Raw genomic sequence first — 20,929 nt, forward strand, 5'->3', positions numbered from 1 at the left:
GAAAATGTCATGGACTAGTAAGAATTTTCAGACAAACGACACTTTGAGTAGTCCTGGTTTGGAATTTGTAAACTTCCTTTTTTGTAGTATGGACTGAGCAAGATTATTAGAGGCCGTTTGCTATAAGTCAGGGCTCTCCAAGTCATCTGGTTTCTTGGTGTTACTGAGATCATGGTAAATCTGGAGTTTCCGGTGTTCTGCCTTTGCTATTATAAGCTCTTAGCTGGAGCTCAGAATCCAGCCTCAGGGACCAACAAACCAGTTGCATCCATTCTAGCTGTATTAGACAAGACATGGAAATGTTGGGAGACAAGAAACCTTAATAAAATATGGCACCAGTATTAATACCAAGCTTATTTCATGGCCTACTCTGGGAAGTGTTTGTAACATTTCATTTGGTTTTTTAAAATAAGCCCTGCTGAAAGAAGAAATAGAAATTAAATGAGTAAATGTACATAAAGCATTTTGCCACAGTGCCTGGCACATGAGTGCTCAATAAATAACTTTTATTATAACTAAGACTGAAGACGATTTTATGCTTCACAGTCAGCTTCAGTAAGATTTTTTAAAACCTGGGAATGAAGGCAGCACATTTGTCTCACAATAGAGAGCTTTACAAAAATACTGTTCTGGAAGCAGTTAATTCAGGTCCTCAAAACTAGGTGTTTTACCCATAGCTTCATGTTAAACACAATTACTGAATTTCTTTAAATGTGTAGCTGTTGTTTTGCTAGTTTTATGGGGATTTTTGGTATATGTCAACAGTAATTTTTCGATACACACACCATACTGATATAAGTGATACCAGTTCTCGAAAATCCAAAATAAATGGAATTATTAATTTTGGCCTCTATAGTGGATTCAGAATGTGTGGTAGGATGTGCTCAAAAAGATTTCTAGTCATTGTCTTTCTCTTTACAGTCCATTCCTCCCCCACACTCATGAAGATATTAAAAGACACCTTTGTAAACTACTGAATAGTTTCATCTGGGGGAATATAGTTGCTTACTATATTAAAAACTGATTGTCGCAAGCTACAAATATTGATTTATAGTTCATGAAAGATAATGGAATTCCAGTATTTTATTAGTTAGGACTCTATTGCACATGACTACAGCCAGCTCAGACAGGCTTACAGAGATCTGTTGACGCGCATCACTACAGTTGAGGCACAGCCTGATTCTGGGCTTAAGCCACAGGACCAGGATCTGATTTCTTTTTGCCTCTCAGCTCTCTTCCTCAGCATGGATTTAATTCCCCTGGCCTCAGCCTGTCTGCTAAGTGCATAGTAAAAGAAAAAGTTAAAAGTACTGTATTGTATATTTGAAAGTTGCTAAGAGTAAATCTTAAAAGTTCCCATCACACACAATAAAAGATTCTAACGATGTAAGGTGATGGATGTTAACTAAACTTATTGTGATAATCATTTCACAATATATACAAATATTAAATCATTGTGGGGTACACCTTAAATTAACACAGTGTCATATGTCAATTATATCTCAATTAGAAAATGAGCTCGTAAGTCAGAATAAAAATCAAAAAGAAATGAATGATTCCTTTCCCCTCTCCCTGATCTTTTTACCCACCCAAGGGTTTTGTTCTCTGAAAATAAAAACCACCATGGGATCCTTTTTAGCTTAGATGCTTAGGTTCTGGTCATTTACTAAATGAGATGCCCCTAACATGTTCTTTTTAGCCATATCTCAAACTGTAGATCTGACTATATTTCTTTCTGATCTGCCTCTTTCCTGTAGGACAAACAAAATAAGACATAATTATTGTGCTGGAGAGGGCCTGAACCATTCCATATCCCTATTCCCTAAACATGATGTTTCAGGTCATGGATATCTTGTGGTTAGGAGATTCCATTGTTAAAGAATCTTCGGGCTTGATTGGCATGTACATTAGGACATATGTTAACCTGTAACTTTCAACTAGCTTATTTTTTCTTTTACTTGTGCCTGTAATACTGTTCTTTTGTGTCTCAGCCTTGATTTTTGTAGATAAGTCAGTGACATTCATAGATGGCTCTGTTGATGGCAGATCAATTGTAACCATGTAGAACTGTTATTTATTTTAGATGAAAGATTTTTTATAACCTTTATGAAAGCAGCCTAGTAAAACTTAGTTCTGCTTTTTCAAAATTAATTACTTTGATTTTATTATTGCATAAGCTTTTTTAATGGATACCCTATAGTTTTGCTAGCCACAGTTTTTGTTCTGTGTTTTTTGTTGTTGGTTTTTTTTTTTGGAAATTGATTGTGCTCTGTTAAAAATCCATAGTTGCTAAAATCAGGCTATTCCAGTGCATTTTTTTAAAGTTACAATCAATGTTTGTATTATGACATCTAGTTTGTTCTACGTTTTATCAAAAGTAGAATTCTATGGATTATTGTGAATTCATTTTAAAAGTATTTAGTTTTAAGAAGTTTACCAGATTCGTTGACATTCATAGTATATTATCCAACTCGTGTATCATTAGCCTAGGAAAAATACCAAAATAATAACCAGAAATCTATGATCACAGTTAATAGGGAAAAATTACAAAAACAAAAAGCATTTGATTGCAAATATTCTAGCAGTCTTCTATGTGATATGCTGTGTCACTTATGGACAATATTTTTATAATGTAATGGAGTAGAAGATGAAATTTATGATGCAAGTAGGAATTTAGAACATTTGATATTGATTGTCCATAAAACAAAAGAGGAAACTAACATCTGTGGAAAATATAATACGTATTAAGTACTTTGTGTATAATCATCTCCATGGTATGGATAAGGAAACCATTTATTTCAGGAAGGTTAAGGAACTACCTGAAGTCATGCAGAATATAATGGAATCAAGGTTTGTTCCAAGATTACAAGTCAGAAGTCCATATTCTTTCTACTACTTATAAGATTGCCTTTTAGAATTACTTCAGAGACAGTTATGAGAAATGGAACATGCATATTTCTGTAGGTAAAAGTTACTTGGTGTGATTAATTGCTGAGCTAGTTAGTAATGAAATAAATGTAGAGAACACATGTGGGACTTCCACTTCAAGATTGAGGTCTGAACAAATGCCATCATATTCGTCTCCTCCACCCCCCATGACAGAAAAAATGTTTTTAAAATGAATCAGTATTTTCTTTGGTCCATAAGAAGGGGTTCATTAGACAAGAAATTGTAATGACTCCTTGAGATACAGAAATCAAGTGAGATAGGGAATGATTTCTTCAACACACAAACATGAGCAACAGAATATTTGTTGCAAAAGGTGGGAGCTGATCCAAGGCTGTTCTAGGCCCAGACTGGTCAGTGCCCCTGAGTAACAAACAAATGAAGAGCCGGATGCACTTCAGGAAGAAACACATTAAACCCACAGGGAAAGACTGAATTGCAAGAAGGATCGTAAGCAAGAGATTAGTGTTTGTTTTCTATTTTAATTTTAAGATTTATTCACATACTAAAGTTTTTTTTAATAAGCTAAAACTGCACAATTGTTAAATAATAACTTACAAGATGGAAGATAGTGATCAAAGCACCTGGTACTTTTACCAAATCCAGAGGATATGAAAAACATTAGTAAAACTGGTAAGAGGTAAGGGAAAAGCAGATAGATGAAACAGGTAAAAAAGCAGCCTTGAGAAGCATGCTGGGAAATTTAGCAGTAGCAGAAATTAAGAAGCCCAAGGTCCAAGTGAGAGTATGAAACAGACAGCCATGATAGAGAAGTGACAAGTGACCAGCTCAGCAACCAGTAAAAAGGCCGAGCCTAATGACTAGCCTGTTTTTATCAAAGCAGAAACAGACTGTAAGTACGTGTCATTTTGAATTGTAATTATCTCAGCTAAATAGGATTCCTTTTCTTCGCTCTAAAAACTTAACCAGGAAATTTTTGGAATAAGCTATATAAAAGGCATTATTAAAATATCCTGTAGTTCAGAGGTCAGTTGACATTTTCTTAAAGGGTCAGGTGTCATTTGCAGACCATATGATCTCGCTGTCATACTTTTGCCATTGTGGCTCTAAAGCTGCCGTGGATGATACAGAAATGAATGGGTGTGACTGCATTCCAGTAAAAGTTAACTTCCAAAAACAAGCATTCTGGGCCATAGTTTGCTGACCACTGCTCTAACTCATGATTAATTTGGAATTTATAGTGCACCATTTTACAACTCCAACCCTGAGTGGTAAAAATGATACTTCCTAAGTGATACAAGATGAGTGTGTATCGTTCTGGATGCTTTCATTAGACTATGCTAAGTACTTATTTGTTGAAAAGTTAATTAATGTAGCCAAACAAGAGCTTCCAGGGTGGTGATAAGCTTTCATTGTTCATTACTGAGCTGGTCTTCCTGTTAAAATCTCAAATACCTGAGTGATAGCAGTGTTGCAGGAACACATTAATCAGGAGATGGTACTTTTGAACTATGATACTGTCAGCCAGGGGACTATCATAAGTCCACAATTTATTTTTCACAGATACATATATCACTTGATATCTTAATCTAGGTTCCATGGTTAAAGAAAGAGTTTTATAAGAGAAATAATAGTTTGCCTGTATCATTAATACTCAATATTACACACTGTGTAATATTACCATTATTATATGTAATATTAACATATCAAAATTTCTATACTATGTTTCCCCAAATAAGACCTAGCCAGACAATCAGCTCTAATGCGTCTTTTGGAGCAAAAATTAATATAAGACTTGTATTATATCATATATCAAAGACCCAGTCTTACAGTAAAATAAGACCGGGTCTTACATTAATTTTTGCACCAAGAGACGCATTAAAGCTGATTGTCTGACTAGGTCTTATTTTTGGGGAAACACGGTATTAATACTTTTCCTTATAAATTATATAATGCCTTATAATTTATATAATTGATAATAATGGATTTAAGAAATCAAGTATCTTTGTTCCCTAAACCTAAGGAAAACCATTTCTAAATAATCTACTGTAGCATATTTTGGAGCAAGGGGAAATATTTAAATCTTCACCTTTTAAAGACCTTCAGTTTGCTATAATTTAGAATTTAGACAGATAAATTATGTCATTTACTCTAGTATGTATTCATACTCTGTCCCTTATATGGTAATATACTGCCTTAAAGATAACCACTCAACTTTCTGTATAAAAACAATTCTTTTGAATAAAGTTGTACCCCAGAATGAGAGTCATAATCTCATGAATTGAAAATTTAGTTTTAAAACATAATTAGTGTTTTATTCTTAGATTAGAAAAATAAACTGACAACATATTTAAATTAGTATAAACTGTCATTTGTTATTAATGATATTTAGCATACTAAGCTAATCTGAGAGGGAAAGTCCAAAAGAAACTTTGCTTTCCCTGTTTCATACTATGTCAAAGACTTTATTTCCTTAGGAAATCTACTGTAACCTTAAAACAACAAGAAAATACATAACCACTGATTATTGTGCAACACTAATTTTAGTGACTCATACCTGTTTGACCACTCTGAAGTTAACTGCTGCTTTGAGTAGGAGAAATGAGAGGTTTACTCAACTGCCTTCCCTTTATTAAAAAGTCAAAACATTTTAATGTCTTAATGTACAATTGCTGTGGGGAGTAAAACATTAGTTTCTAAGAATAAGAAAATGCAGAAAACCACATCTGACAACATTGATGTTTTCACTAAATGTGTTATCTGTGCTATATTTTAAAAAGGTGGGGTGAGGGGGTGGCAAGCAGCCATTTAATGGTAAGACTTGAATACTAGTCTCAAACACCAGCATTATCAAATCCTCACAGTGTCTGGTGCAGATTGTGCATGCTTGCATTGAGAATCAAATGTGTAAAATTTCCGCTCAAGGTAGTAGAGTAGATAAATGCTGTGCTCCTTTCCTCCCTTGACCACATCAAAATCACAGCTAAATTATAGAACAACCACATTGAGAATCACCTGAAGACTCACAAAACAAATGTCCTATAATTAAGGATATAAAGAAGAAGCCACAACAAGACCGATGACAGGAAGAGGAGTTCCCATAACGTCTGACTGTGAAAACCAGCAGTGACAGCATCCGCGTGAGACGGAGGGCTGCTGGAGTCCCAGGCATTCCTCTTGGGCCTGCACACAAACTCGCTTGTTTACAAACTTACTTGCTATAAGCTTGCAGGGGCAGCAGCTTGAAAAGCACCAGGGGCATACGGGGAGGACCTGAATTGACTGGTTCAGGGTAAGGGCTGGAGGCACAGGGCAGCTCTCTCCAGGGATGGAAAGCATGGACAGGTGCCTTTGCTCCTTTGTTGAGCCTTCCCTTGATCTTCCCCACCCCCACCCCCAGCAGATGCAGGCAGGCACCAAACCTGGCTAACCCCATTCACCCCGCCCCAACCAGTTGCACATCCGATCGGAGCCACTTCCAGTGGCTCTTCCACACAAGCAGCCTGTATGGCTCACTCTGCAGGTTTTCCTAAAATCTCTCAAAGGTCCACAAAACCCACACAGCAGTGGCTCACTTCAGCCACACCCTGTACCTCTTTCTAAGCATCCCCAAGCCTGGCACAAGCAGCAACCAGTCAGAGCTTGCACTGTAACTCCCTTCAGGTGGCCCAAGCCTGGCATAGCTGTGGCCAGTGTTAGCCTGGAACGTAGCGTCGCCTAAGCTGCCACAAGCCCAGTACAAGTGGTCCCTGGCCTCAGCTCACGTTGTGTTGCCCACCAAAGGATCCTAAGCTGAGCACTAGTGGCAGCTGGTCTCAATTCACAGCACAGCCTCTCCCATGCACCTCTGAGCATAGCACAAGTGGCACCCAACTTCACATCATTTTAGTTACCACTAGGTGGCCCTAAGCAAGGCACAAACGGGCTGACCTTGACCTGTATCGGAGCCCCTCCTCAGATGCTCCAGAACCAGCATACCCAGTCGCCAGCTTCAGATCATACAAAAGCACCACCCAAGCACCTCCACAAATGATACATCTAAAGGGTGGACTCAGCTGGCACCAGAGCTGTGCTGAAGAGACTCCCACTCTGTAGGATCAGCCCCTTCACAAGTTTTTCTGCTGTAGTCATGGCCAGCCTGAGGGCCAATCCCACCCACAAATGTGCCATAAGCAATCAAGCCTCAACTACACCAGGTGGGTACACACAACCCACACAAGGACAGCCCTGGAGCACCTGTCTCAGGTAAACAGGCAGACTGTGCCACTGGGTCCCTGCTACATAAAGCCACTCTGCCAAGACTGGGAGACATAGCAGATCAACCTAATACATAGAAACAAACACAGGGAGTCAGCCAAAATGAGCAAACATGTCCCAAATGAAAACAGGAAGGGGAAAAAAAAGACCCACACCAAGACACATCATAATTAAAATGCCAAATGTTAAAGACAAAAAGGGAATCTTAAAAGTAGCAAGAGAAAGGCAGTTACCTACAAGGGAGCTCCCATAAGACTGCCAGCTGATTTCTCAACAGAAACTTTCCAGACCGGAAAGGACTGACACAAAATAGTCAAAATAATGAATAGTAGAGACCTACAACGAAAATTACTCTACCCAGCAAGGCTCTCATTTAGAATTGAAGGAGAGAGAAAGAGCTTCCCAGACAAGAAAAAGCTATGGAGTTCATCACCACTGAGCCAATACTGTAAGAAATGTTAAAGGGACTTCAAGTAAAAAAAGATGAAAAGTACGAATTAGGAAAGGAAAAAAAAATCTCACTGACAAAGGCAAATACTTAGTAAACAACAGTGGATCAACCAACTATAAAGCCAATACAAAGGTTAAAAGGCAGAACTAGGAAAACCATGTGTAATTATAATAAAGGGATACACACATACAAAAGTAAAAAATAATGACAAAAACATAATGTGAAGGGTGTCAGTAAAAATTGTAGTGATTTTAGAATGTGTTCAAACTCAAGTGAACATCAACTTAAAATAGACTGCTATAAACATAGATATATATGAAGCACATGGTACCCACAAACCAAAAATTTACAACATACATAAGAAATGAAGAGAAAGCAATCCAAATGCAACACTATAGACTAAAGTAATCAACATAGTAGAGAATAAGAAACAACTACAAAAGTAATCAGAAAACAATTAATGGCAATCACTACATACCTGTCAATAATTAGTTTGAATGTAAATGGACTAAATGCTCCAAAAGACATAGGGTGGATAAATGGATTAAAAAACAAGACCCATACATATGCTGCCCATAGGAGACCCACTGCAAACCAAAAAACATACACAGACTGAAAGTAACGGGATAGAAAAAGATGCTTCATGCAAATGGAAACAACAAAAAAAGCTGAAGTAGCAATACTTATACCAGACAAAATAGCCTTTAACACGTTGCGTATGGCGGAATTTAAATCCCTCGTGAAGATTCTCGTGATCCATACGCAACGTGTTAAAGTAAGGGCTGTCCTTGTAAAGAGACAAGGACATTTCATGATAAGGGATCATCACTCCAACTAGAGGATATATCTCTGATAAACATACACCCAGCATAGGAGCAACTAAACATATAAAGCAAATATTGACAGATACAAAGGGAGGATTGACAGTAAAACAATAATAGTACAGGACTTTTAACATCCCAGTGACATCAATGGATAGATCATCCAGACAGAAAATCAACAAGGAAACAGTGGTGTTAAGTGACACATTAGACCAGATGGACTTGATATTTTTAGGACATTTCACCCAAAAAGCATTAGAATATACATTCTTTTCAAATGCATCTGGAACATTTTCCATCATAGACCACATGTTAGGTCACAAAACATGTCTCAAATACAAGAAGATTGAAATCATACCAACCATCTTCTCTGATCACAATGCTGTGAAACAATTACAAAAAGAAAACTGAAAAACTCTAACATGGTACTAAACAGTGAATGGGTTAACAGTGAGATCAAGGAAGAAATCAAGATTCCTTGAGACAAATTCAAGTGAAAACACAATGACCCAATATCTGTGGGACACAGCCAGAGCAGTTCTAAGAGCAACACAGGCTTACCTCAAGAAACTAAAAAAATCTCAAACAATCTAACCTTATGCCAAAAAGAACTCGAAAAAGAAGAACAAACAAAACCCAAAGTGAGTAGAAGGAAATAAAGATCAGAGCGGAAATAAAATAGTTTTAAAAAAACAGTACAAAAGATTAATGAAACCAAGAGCTGGTTCTTTGAAAAGATAAACAAAATTGATAAATCTTTAGCCAGACTCATCAAGAAAACAAGAGGACCCAAATAAAATCACAAATGAAAGAGAAGAAATGACAACCAACACCACAGAGGCTTATGAGGAAATACTATGAACAATTACATGCCAACAAAATGGACAACCTGGTAGAATTGATAAATTCCTAGAAACATAAATCTTCCAAGGCTGAATAAGGAAAAAGCAAATTCTGAACAGACCAATAACTGCTAACGAAATCAAATCAGTTATCGGAAAACTCCCAATAAACAGAAATTGGGGACCAAATGGCTCCATAGGTCAATTTTACCAAACAAGAATCAACACCTATCTTTCTCAAGCCATTCCAAAAATTGAAGAGGAAAGGCTCCCAAACTCATTTGATAAGGCCAGCATTACCCTGACACCAAAACAAAACAGAGACACTACAAAAAAAAACAAAAAAATTATAGGGCAGTATCCCTGATGAACATAGATACAAAAATCCTCAACAGAATTTTAGCAAACTGAATTCAGCAATACACTAAAAAGATTGTATATCATGATCAAGTGCCAGAATTGATGTAGCTACAAAATTTACTACCTACACAACTGAAGAAACCATCTGTTACACTGTTTTGATATATTTCACAAATCGCACACACACAAATATGCCCATTGTTAGGAATTTAGATCTGGAGTGCTTCATTAGGTAGTTTTTGTTAGTAATGTATACCATATGCTGTGCCCCCACCCCCAACCCCCAATTTTGTTCTCAGTTCTGCTTAATAGCTTTTTGGCTTTGAGCAAGTTCTATAACATATAAGCCTTAACTGTCTCTTCTGCCTGTGAGGCCAGTGCTTACCACATGAAGTTAATAAGAGGATGAAATAGCTCACAGTTAAAAACATTTTCTGTGCACAAGCCCTGTTTTAAGTGCTTTGCATTTATTGACTCATTTACTCATCCCAGTAATCCTCTGAAGTGGGTATGTTTGTATTTCCCAGTTTTCCATTGGGTAAACCGATGCATGGAGTAGTTAGGAAACTTGCCTATTACCATACAGCTACTAAGAAGGAAGTTGGAATTAGACTCAATCACTTTGGTTCAAGAACCTGTGTAACTACAGCCTGTCAATGTAGTGAAATGAGATAATGTATACAAGTCATTTGCTGCAATACTGAACTCATCATAAATGCTCAATAAATACTAAGACCAGTTAGGACGGAAGCAGGTAACTGATATATTTCTCAGAAAATGGAAGACTTGCTCCAAGAATGAGGGTTCTCAGGAAAATAAGTTTTATGAAAATAACTGTTTCAAATGTATTAATTGACATTTTCATCTAAAACTTATGACATACTCCCTCATTATAATAGCTCAATATCTGCATGTCTTTGGAGAGAATTAATTTGAAGGTTCATTTATACTTTATCTCACCCCTTTATTTCCATGATGAGGTTTTCTCTGAAATGTTGCAATGATATTTCTATTATATGACTGCAGTAGAGATGTTTAAATCGTTTTTTCACAAGGGGTAACACGAACAAATCCAAGACCATTACATACGCAACTAAAAATGAACTATAGTCACTATATCCAAATAAGAAATAAAATGAAAAGAAATGCAGACTGTCTCATTGCTCGTGTGTGGGGGTCTTCATTTGTTAGATTCTATTATGTGACTAAGTTGGAGTGGCTACTTGCCTTTTAAAAGTTAATGGAGGTTTTGAAAATTTTTTCAGTGAAAGACATTAAAACAGCAACACTGAGCCACGAGGTAAGTAAAAGTTCTCAGCAAATGTTGCTCATAGATGTCTTTCCCCAGTGTTCAGTTAGCATTTTGCACAGAGGCAGAATGGGGCGGAAAGGGGAGCGTGGCGTGGAAGTGAGAAAAGCGAGATTTAAGGCCTACAACGTAATAGCCAGTCAATCACTTGACGTCTGAACTCAGGGCGATTAACAGTATTGCCATCTCATGATTATTCTGAGAATGAAAGAAGATAATGGTCTGTCCCTGTTTTTAATACTTACCACACTGAATTACACATATTTGTGTATGGGATTCTTTCCTCTGTCCCCTCTAAATTGTGAAAATATGCAGAGAACCAGTCTCATTCTCCTTACTGCACTTGACTAGGAGTTGACAAACATTTTTTGAGAAGGAGCAAAGAATATGTAGGCTTCACAGGCCATATGGTCTCTGTTACAACTACTCATCTCTGAGGTTGCACAATAGCAGTGGTAAACATGGCTGTGTTCCGAACACTTTATTTACCAAAACTATGTCTGGCACTTAATAGAAACACGATAGATATTTGCTGAATTGACTTGTGAACTGGATGTCTGTGAAAATGTTCTTTAGCTTGAAAAATACCCAACAGATGACAAGGTTCTTCATTTTCTAAGAGGCACCAAAAAGTCGAGAAGACCTAAAGGTAATAAATTCCAGAATCTAGGTCTCATCCTAACATTTTAGAGGAAAAAACCATAGGTAATTTTTAACTAAGGATAGCATAGAACATAAGATTTGGAGTCAAGTCTCTAGTTTTTACTTGCTGACTGACTTTGGGCAAGTTTCTTAACTTTTCTGAGCTTAAGAATCTCTGTAAAATAGAAATAACAATGCCTACTTCACAGGGCTGCTGTGAGGATAAAATGAGATGGTGTATCTGCAGTATTATGTTAAAAATTCAAAACTGCTACAAAAATGTAAGGAACATAGAACATTCACTGTGTTGAGTATTAGATGCTATAAGTATCCAGAAATTCTTTACTATGGCTCCTGTATCAATATGTAAATTAAGTATGGAATTAAATATGCTGTGAAATCCTGCACTAGTAAATAAAATTACACAGTATGTGTAACTAGGTATTTGAATAATTTTAAATTTCACTGTTCTTAGCAGACTCCAAAATTGATTTATATCAGTTCTATGGTAGTGGTGATATTTAAGTATATAAACAGTTGAAACTTCTCAGGTTCTGAACATTTTATACTACTATGGAACTATAAACAAATGCCGCAGATCATGAATTAATGGAGTTTTCTTGTGAACAATTTCTCAGAACTTCTAAAATGCATATGAATTGATTTCTAAATATTTTGCAGTATTCTTTCTAATATGGTGGTACATCAAATTTTCATTTCCACTGTGACCAAGATACGAAATTTTTTTTCACCTATTTTACAAGTATTTGTTCAGTGTCTGCTGTATACTGGGCATTATCCTACAGTGTTTCCCCAAAAATAAGCCCTAGCATGATTTTTTAGGATGACATCCCCTGAACATAAGCCCTAATGCATCTTCTGGAGCAAAAATTAAAATAAGACCCAGTCTTATTTTCGGGAAACACAGTAGGTGTTAAAGGTACAGAGATGAATATAACAAAGCCCCCGCCCTCAGGGAGCTCAGCCTAATTTTAGGGGACAGGTCTGTTAAGAGATAATTACAGACTGTGGTGAAGTGCGATGATAAGAGAAATAGAGCTCAGCTGTTACAAAAGCTGCTGTTACAAAAGCCCCTGCAGTGATTTAAACAGGAAAGTGTTTTACAAGGCTGAGCAACTGGCTCCAGTTCTTCCCCATTTCCCCAATCCTTACGGTCACAAGAGGACTGCTGGACTTCCAGGCATTGTGTCTGTGTTTGGGGCAGGCAGGAAGAAAGGAAAAGAGCTAAGGACTCTCTCCTCTTGGGCTGTATTGGAAAAGGAAAGCCCTCTCCGGAAGATGACCATCTGTAGCTTTAAGGGAATCTGGGGATTCAATTTCTGATTTTCCGCCTGGGTAGTAGAGGAAAGTAGAGACGGGTGCACTGGACATTGGGTGAGCCAGGCTAGTGTCTCCCTTACAGTATGACCAACAGCATACCAGGAGCACACAGGAGAAGGGGGGGCCATCTTCCTGGGAGATTCCAGAAGGCTGTCACAGAGAATGTAACCATTGAAGAAGAGTTCATTGGGTGCTTAAAGGGAGAGGACAAAGAATTTCTTTGTTGCTTTACATCCTAAGAGTCTTTAAGAGACATTTAATACCAGATAAAAGGAAGTACACTCATTCAAGCATTCATTTGTGTTTGATTCTAACCTGCTTTCTTTCCAAAAGTGAATTGACTATTTCAAACCATGATTGCAGAATTTTTATTTCCAAGGTGATGGTGCTATTCTAACTCTGTAAAACAGTGTCTAGCACCAGATATAGAAACATCCACCAAGACATTTTCTGCGTGTGTGTGTGTGTACATATATCCAAGTACTAATTTAATTGAATTTATAAATTTTGCATTGAAACAAAGCTGCTTGGTATACTGACAATTAATTGTTATAAATCAGCATCTTCACCACAAAAGCCTTTTGTCAAGATAATGTCAGATAACCTCAGTACAAGTGGCGGTGGAGAGAGCTGTGCAGGAGGAAAGAGGCAGGCTAGACAGACAGAATTTGGAGATAATACTGTCATTAGAGTTAAGGCTATAATGAGTTAGGAATAAGACGGTCATCACTGTTCAAATACCATAAATACTGATTGAACTTGGCATTGAGATGACATTAGTGACTTATTCCAGAGTATTTTCAGGACAGTATAGGTTAGGCTGCAAATTGTCTTCCGTGTCCATTTTTCGCTCTTCCTTTTAGGAAGACAACCCCCTGTTGTAGTTCAGCACAGCAGCCTTGGTGGGCCTTGTAGTGGGGATGGCTGTGTGTGTAAGTTTGGGCTGATGGGACATGCACAGATGACATGTGCCACTTCCAGCTCATCACCTAAACTGTGAGGCCACTTGCTGTGGGCTTTTTTCCCACACCCAGCAGACTGGAAGCAGATGTGATGAGCTAGCTTCAGCCAGATAGATGAGAGCAGTGACATAGCAGATCCTTAAAGGACCTTACAGGACAGAGCCACTCTGCCAACCCTAACACACAGCACTAGACCATTTTATGAGAGAAATAATGAATTCTGTAAAGTTGCAGGATACAAAGTCCATATACAGAAATCAGTTGTTTCCTTACACTATTAACAAACTACCAGAAAGAGAAACTTTAAAAATAGTCCCATTTACACTTGCATCAAAAAAAAAAAAAAAAAAAAAATACCTAGGAATAAATTGAACCAAAGGGACGAGACCTGTACTCTGGAAACTATAAGCCATTGATGAAAGATATTGAAGACACAAGTAAATGGAAAGGTATTCCATGCTTGTGGATTAGAAGAATATTGTTTAAAATGTTGTATTGCCCAACGCAAGGTTCAATGCAATCCCTATCAAAATTCCATTGGCTTTTTTCACAGAAATGAATAGTCCCAAAATTGGCATCAAATCATAAAAGACCTCAATTAGCCAAAGCAATCTTGAGAAGCAACAACAAAGCTGGAGGCATCGCACTTCTTGATTTCAAACTATATTACAAAGCTATAGGAATCAAAACAGTATGGTATTGACATGAAAAACCAGACACATAGAGCAGTGGAACAGAATAGAGAGCCCAGAAATAAACCCGCACATATATAGTCAATTAATTTAGGACAAAACAGCCAAGAATATACAGTGGAGAAAGGACAGTCTCTTCAAAAAAGACTAAAACCAGACCACTATCTTAACACTATACACAAAAATCAACTTAAAATGGCTTAAAGACTTGAACCTAAGACGTGAAACGATAAAATTCCTAGAGAAAAACAGCAGGTAAGCTCTTTGACATTGGTCAAGAGCTATGAAAAGCAACAATAACAAATAATTAAATATGGTTTCCTCATCCCTATGACACCAGATACAGTTAAGTTCTCCCATAACTGCATCAAGTACCAAAAAATCATTTTCACTTAATATTCTTACCCACATTGACAAAAGTGTTTCGTCTTTTTTTAGAAGAACTGGTTTAACTTTGTTAAAATTTACTTTTAAATATTCTTTTGATGCTATTATAAGTGGAATTGTTTTCTTAGTTTTCTTTTTGAAATTTGATTACACCTCTTATTATGAAACGTCCCTCTTTGTTTATTGTAATAGTTCTTTGTCCTAAAGTTTTCTTTTGTCTGATGTATAGTCACTGTAGTTTTCTTACTACTTATTTTTAAAATGCATATATATGTAAATATTTAGAACAAAAGAGTACACAAACACTGAAATGTTAATAGCTGCATCTGGCTTATAGAATTAGGAGTTTTGTGTTTTTTCTCTGTATTCTGAGTTCTGTGACGAGTTTGATTTATAATTAGAGAAAAGATCACATAAAGTTTAAAAATATTTTGTAAGCTAGATTTTTGGGGTTGCAGATAGTAGAAATTCATTCTAACAAGTAGAAAGAATTTTGAAGATACTGGATCAGTCATGGAACCAACAGGAGGACGAGGCTCAGAGGAGGCCACAGCTGTGGCAGGCGTAGGACTAGACAGCAGAAACTTCCCAACTGCCTCATCTGGGTGGGGCCACAGAAATAAGTAAATGAGCTCTAGCTTCCTGTTCCCTCCTCTCATCTCTCCAATCAAAATTCAAAATCCAGAAGTGAGCATTCTCTTTGAATCGAATAAATCTTTGGCACTTGGCAAGGAAAGTATATAACACCTTGAGTTATAGTCGCAGGACTCCACAATGGGGACAAATGAGTCCCCAAAATGAAATTAGGATGCTGTTATCAAAAGAAGGGAAATAAACTCTGGCAGCTAAAAAAAAAAAAAATGCAACAGATTTTCACTATAATATTTAACTTTGTGTTAATGCATAATTATAGTTTACAATGCTAGTCATAAAAGCTGTTATCGAAATGATAAATAATTTATTTGAATACATCAATCCCAATTATTGTCGCTTAACCTATGTTGGAGGATTTACCACGTTGAAGTTCTCACAGATTTTTGTCCCATTTAACTTAGTTCTATGTATTCCATAAAGCAGTTAAATTAGAAAATGAGGAAAACAGAGTTACAGTCATACTGAAGAGGACTTTGTGATAATTTAACCCTTCCTAGAAGCTGTCATCTTTTCCTTACTGGTTTGCCTAATCAGCTTACTCATCAAGAGTCAGCTCAAGCATTCCCTCATCCAGAAAGACTTTTTCTTACACCTCCTGCCACATTCCATGCCGCTGTACAGGCCTCTCTCTCATCATTGTGCATAACTGTTACTGTCCCATCCACTGATTCATATGAGTTGATCTGTCTGCCTCCCACAGCAGCCAGACTGGCAGACTAGCTTGCTTTTGTTGATTTTCCAGCCCCTTACACAATGTCTACACGTCACACATTCAGTAAATACTTGAGTGATTGGATGGATTTGCCAGAGAAAAGGGGGTAAGGCATTCCATACGGAACCCGGCATGGCACATGGTATGTTCAGGAATGATGAGAAATCCCATAGGATTGGAGCATAGAAAGATGAATGGGAAGAGAGACTGGTGAGTTTGGCTTGAGTTGGTCTCTGAAGGACCACCTGTGCCAAGTTTAGACCATTCTGTAGGCCTTAGGAACAGAAGAAGGACAGATTCAGCAAGGGGAGAAGACGTCCCTAGAGGCTATTTGGGGACTAAATGTTGGTTGGGCTGGAGCTGGCAGAGAGAACCCTCAGCTGGGGGTACATTGCTGTCCCGGAGTTCAGACCTGCTTTGGGAGTGAAGTCACCTCCATGCAGTAGGCACTTTTCTAGGTCCTGGGGACACAGGTCAACAATACAGACGAGATTCCTACTCCCGTGGGGCTTTTATTCTAGTAAGAGAAGACAGGCAAAAACAGTAGGTGGACACAAACATGTCTACGTTCTCAAACCTGAAACACCATGTTGCAAGTGAAAGTTTCCAGAGCAGTGCTCCAGGTGAGACTGGAGAGGATTTCCCCTGAGTATCACCCACGTCCCTGTCGTCGTTTACTGCTAAATGTTTATAAGTATAATGACCTGTATTACATGTATTCTTTAGGAATTGGTCTGAAAGTTTTGTAAGCTCTGGATTTTACAGATATGTGTGTAATACTTATGCACTCTCTCAAAAGGGTTGAAAAGAAGAAAAAATAATTTTGTCACAGTACTTCTTTAGCAAAAGCGATTTTCCTATTTTATACCATATAGTGGGATATTTTTAAAAGCTTAATTGGGTACATTTATGACAGTACGAGTATCCCGTTGCCTGTGTTATTGGCAGGTTGTGTGTGTAGTTTCCAGTTGCTAGTGCCTGAAAAATAATCTGGCATTTTCATAATTCATAACCTTGCCAGCTATTCGGGGTTTTGTTCTTCAATGCAATAAACTGTTGAAGGAATTTTTAATTCTTGATGTAAACTTGAGCTGATGCCGAGTCATCTGGTCTTTGGTTCTCTCCTCAGTTGTGGGCTCGTTTCATGATAAAGGCCTTTCCACTCATTTCCAGGGTGCTGACAAGACTGTGAAAGGTCCCGATGGACTGACTGCCTTTGAAGCCACTGACAACCAGGCAATCAAAGCTCTTCTTCAGTGATGGACGGACGGGCTGTCAGCTCCGGAAGAATGACTCTCCTGTGGCCTCACACTGCTGCCTGTCTGTCTGTCACTCTCTATCTGCCAGCTTCTTCAACTAAATACTTTAAGAGGGGTGAGGGGAGAGAGAAATTCATAAATCAAACTACCAGAAAAACAAAAACAAAACAAAACAGTGTTTTGGAGGAGAGGGAAAAACACCATGATCAGGTTTTACTAGGATTCCTGATCAAGTCAGTCTCTGTTCCATTTCCAATAAAATACACAGTTTATACCCAAGGGAGAGCAAGGACAAAACATAACGGTACCATTTGACCTTTTCAGCTCCCGAGCTCATTATTAATTAGATTGTGTCAAGGGTCTGATTCTACAAAGGCCAACTCTACATACTTGGCAGCCCTACCTGTGCGAGCAGCAGTGGCTGCCGGGATGTAACTTAGGGTGCTGAGATAAGCAATTAGCTATAGCCTTCTGCCTTAAGACGCACTCTGTGGGGATCTGGTGGAGGTAAGAGCGCCGCCTGTGGCTGGTGACCAGACCTTCCCTCGGTGACTTCCAGCTTCAGGTGAAAGAAAGCTCAGTTAAGGCGAGGGGGGGGCACACTCCTAAATTGCTGGGTGACTGAACTTTGGATTTCTTCTCCCCTTTCACATGCATTTCATGCATCTTTAGGTAAGACTGACTAGTTTTATTTATAAAATCTTTAATTTTGAAAGTCTAAAGGAGAAATCATTCCAGTATGCATATTTTTCTTTCTCCTCTAGATTCACACATTTATATAACATAGAAACACTTTCCAATTCCTGCTGGTAGTCAAAGGGGATTTAAAAATAGAATCATAGCCATAAGCCTGTTAGTATCATATAAAGAGAGGGCAGTTGTCTTAGTACCTCCGGATTTTCTTCATTTGCTGTTTGAATGGATTGGCCTCGGTTATGTTTGGAGAACCAAGGAACATTGTTTGGAATGCCTCTCTCAGATCCATCTTGGATGCTGATTACTTACTGCACCAAAGCGATCGCTGGGGTGAGATTTGCTACTTGGACAAATTTAACCCATCCCTTCAAAAATATGCTTGTTATCAGGTTTCCCTGAGTTGATCAACTTCTGCTGAACATATGCCAACCCACTTGCATAGTATAGTTTTGTTTTTTAACTCATGCATTGCATAAAGTGTGACACCTTCAAAACGAATTCTGTGTCCTTAAAATACAGTGCCCTAAAATGGTGTTCTTATGACCTGCAGAAAATATTTAAACACATTTTTAAATGCATATGTCATGAGCAGTATGTCTAATTAAAACATGCACCCTTAAATTTTGCTATCTTGCATTTAAAAAGACTTAAGATTCTTTTGACTTGCCATCCATATAAGCATACTAAAAATATTAAGCTTTTTTTCTTAGTCACGTCATGCAATAATTGAATGTACCTCAAATTTTTAAAAAGGGGGGAGGGTGGGTTTAGGGACTTGTATTCACATTATGGATGATAACGAATTAATGATTTTTTTTTAAGGCAATGTAGCATTCGACAGCAGAGTTAAACTAGTATCAAGAACAGTCAGCGTGGCTAATAACAAATCTTACTGATCAGTTGCTGGTTGGTCGGTCGGTTGGTGTGTGTGTGTGTGTGTGTGTCCGTCCCCGTGAACCCTTTTTTTATCCTGTGGTTTTTTCAATTACAACTAATCCTGTAATTTTTCTGCATCCAAGAAAACAAAATGGTGGTTTAAATACTTTGATATATTTGGCTAATTCTGCTGCCTTCGTGCAGCCTGTAGAGTTGGATGAAAAGTCAGTAATTAGTACTTTATTACATCGCTGAATTAAAACGCAGAACTATCCTCACTGAAGATGGAGGGCACTCTAGCTGTCTTTTAACTACCAACGTAGTGATGACAAGGTGTTTTGATATCTTTGTTTCCACTTCTCGGCACAATGCCATCTACTAGGCTTGGATTTTTACCTTTACATTCTCAGTGTTTTGTTGTACTTGGCTGTTGCAGAGTGTGCTGTCGCGTCATTCCTAAACCTGGTCTGCTTTCTCCAGTCACCTGGCACAGAAACCAGGTGCTGTGTTTTGTACAGTAGTTGATCCTAATGTTTCTTGTCATGCAGCGGAGGCTCCGTCGCCTTTCTTCTTTCTCAGCCATTTTGTAAACCCCATAATTATGAAGAGGTTGCTTGAGAAAATAACATATAAACATAGAATAGACTGACCAAGATGGTTTACAATTTCTTCTTTTTTTAACTAGTTTATTTATAATGTATTTCTGAACCACTTGGTAGAAAAATTCACAACACTTAAATGTTCATATTTTAAGTAAAGGAAGCTAAAATCATGTCTGCTTTTTGGTACTACATGCATTAGTGAAAGGTTAAGTATTGTTCTCCACTGAAGTAATATTTAACATCTCAGCAGAAACCCTGCATGTTCTGTAGTTTTGTATTCAGTCATTTCGTATGCACTATAGCAAGTCAAAACAGGTGGTTTGCCTGTTTGCATTAGTATACTAACCAGTTCCCCCTTGCAGTTTCAGACCGGTAACTCTAGACTCGTAGTTCAAGTACAGCACCTGAGTATACCCAAGTAGTTCTACGGTAGCTCACCTTCTAAACCCACTGGGGCACGAAGGAGAGGTAGGTAGGCAGGTGCAGTGTGTGGAGCTGCAAGCCAGCGGGCCCTTTATTCATTGATTTCTTTCTTCCAGATAATGGATTTTAAATCTGTATGTACTTAATTTGATTTTTTTCCCCTAAAACTTCAACAGAGCTGCTGTTTTCTTCCATGCAATATTGTATGCTCGATTGTAGAAGAAGCTGGTGAGAGTGCCCTCCTACATAAGCAATTGCAGTGTTTTGCATGCAAAACTTAAAAAATTTAAATTGTCCTGATTCTATTTTGTAAATGGAGAAACAATCATATCTTTCTAAGCAGTAATGGAGGAAGACTAGTGCTTTGTGCATTTTGATATATTTGAGTTCATTTTTTTCCACAATGTAATACTTTTGACACAATTGGGTTTCTCATATTATCCTAGTTCATGTACATCAGAATGCTAAATAATACTGTGTTTAAGTTTTGTGTTGCAAGAATAAATGGAATAAACTTGAATTGTGCTACAGCTAACGTGTTAGCAGCATTTTTCTCCCTTGGTTACTATCACCTTCCTTGTCAAATCTTCCTACAACTGGACCAGTACTTTGATTGACTCAAACTTTTAATTAATCTATGTTTTCTCCCTGTGTCCCACTTCTGGGAAAACATAAATGGAAAGAAAAGCCATAGAAATGACTGAATTGAAATAAACTGCTACTGATTGGGGTGCAT

General features: G+C 37.7%; 1 protein-coding gene across 1 annotated transcript in view; it reads left to right on the plus strand.

The window, feature by feature from the left end:
- Positions 1-20,723, plus strand: part of MTPN (myotrophin) — a 53,469-nt gene extending 32,746 nt beyond the window's left edge. Inside the window, exon 4 of the mRNA XM_019750636.2 lies at positions 17,511-20,723. Within this exon, the coding sequence (XP_019606195.1) occupies positions 17,511-17,597 (87 nt within the window). The 3' untranslated portion in view covers positions 17,598-20,723. The remainder of the gene's footprint in view (positions 1-17,510) is intronic.
- The last annotated feature ends 206 nt before the right edge of the window (positions 20,724-20,929 follow it).

The sequence above is a fragment of the Rhinolophus sinicus genome, linkage group LG11, assembly GCF_036562045.2.
Source record: "Rhinolophus sinicus isolate RSC01 linkage group LG11, ASM3656204v1, whole genome shotgun sequence".
Taxonomy (NCBI): domain Eukaryota; kingdom Metazoa; phylum Chordata; class Mammalia; order Chiroptera; family Rhinolophidae; genus Rhinolophus; species Rhinolophus sinicus.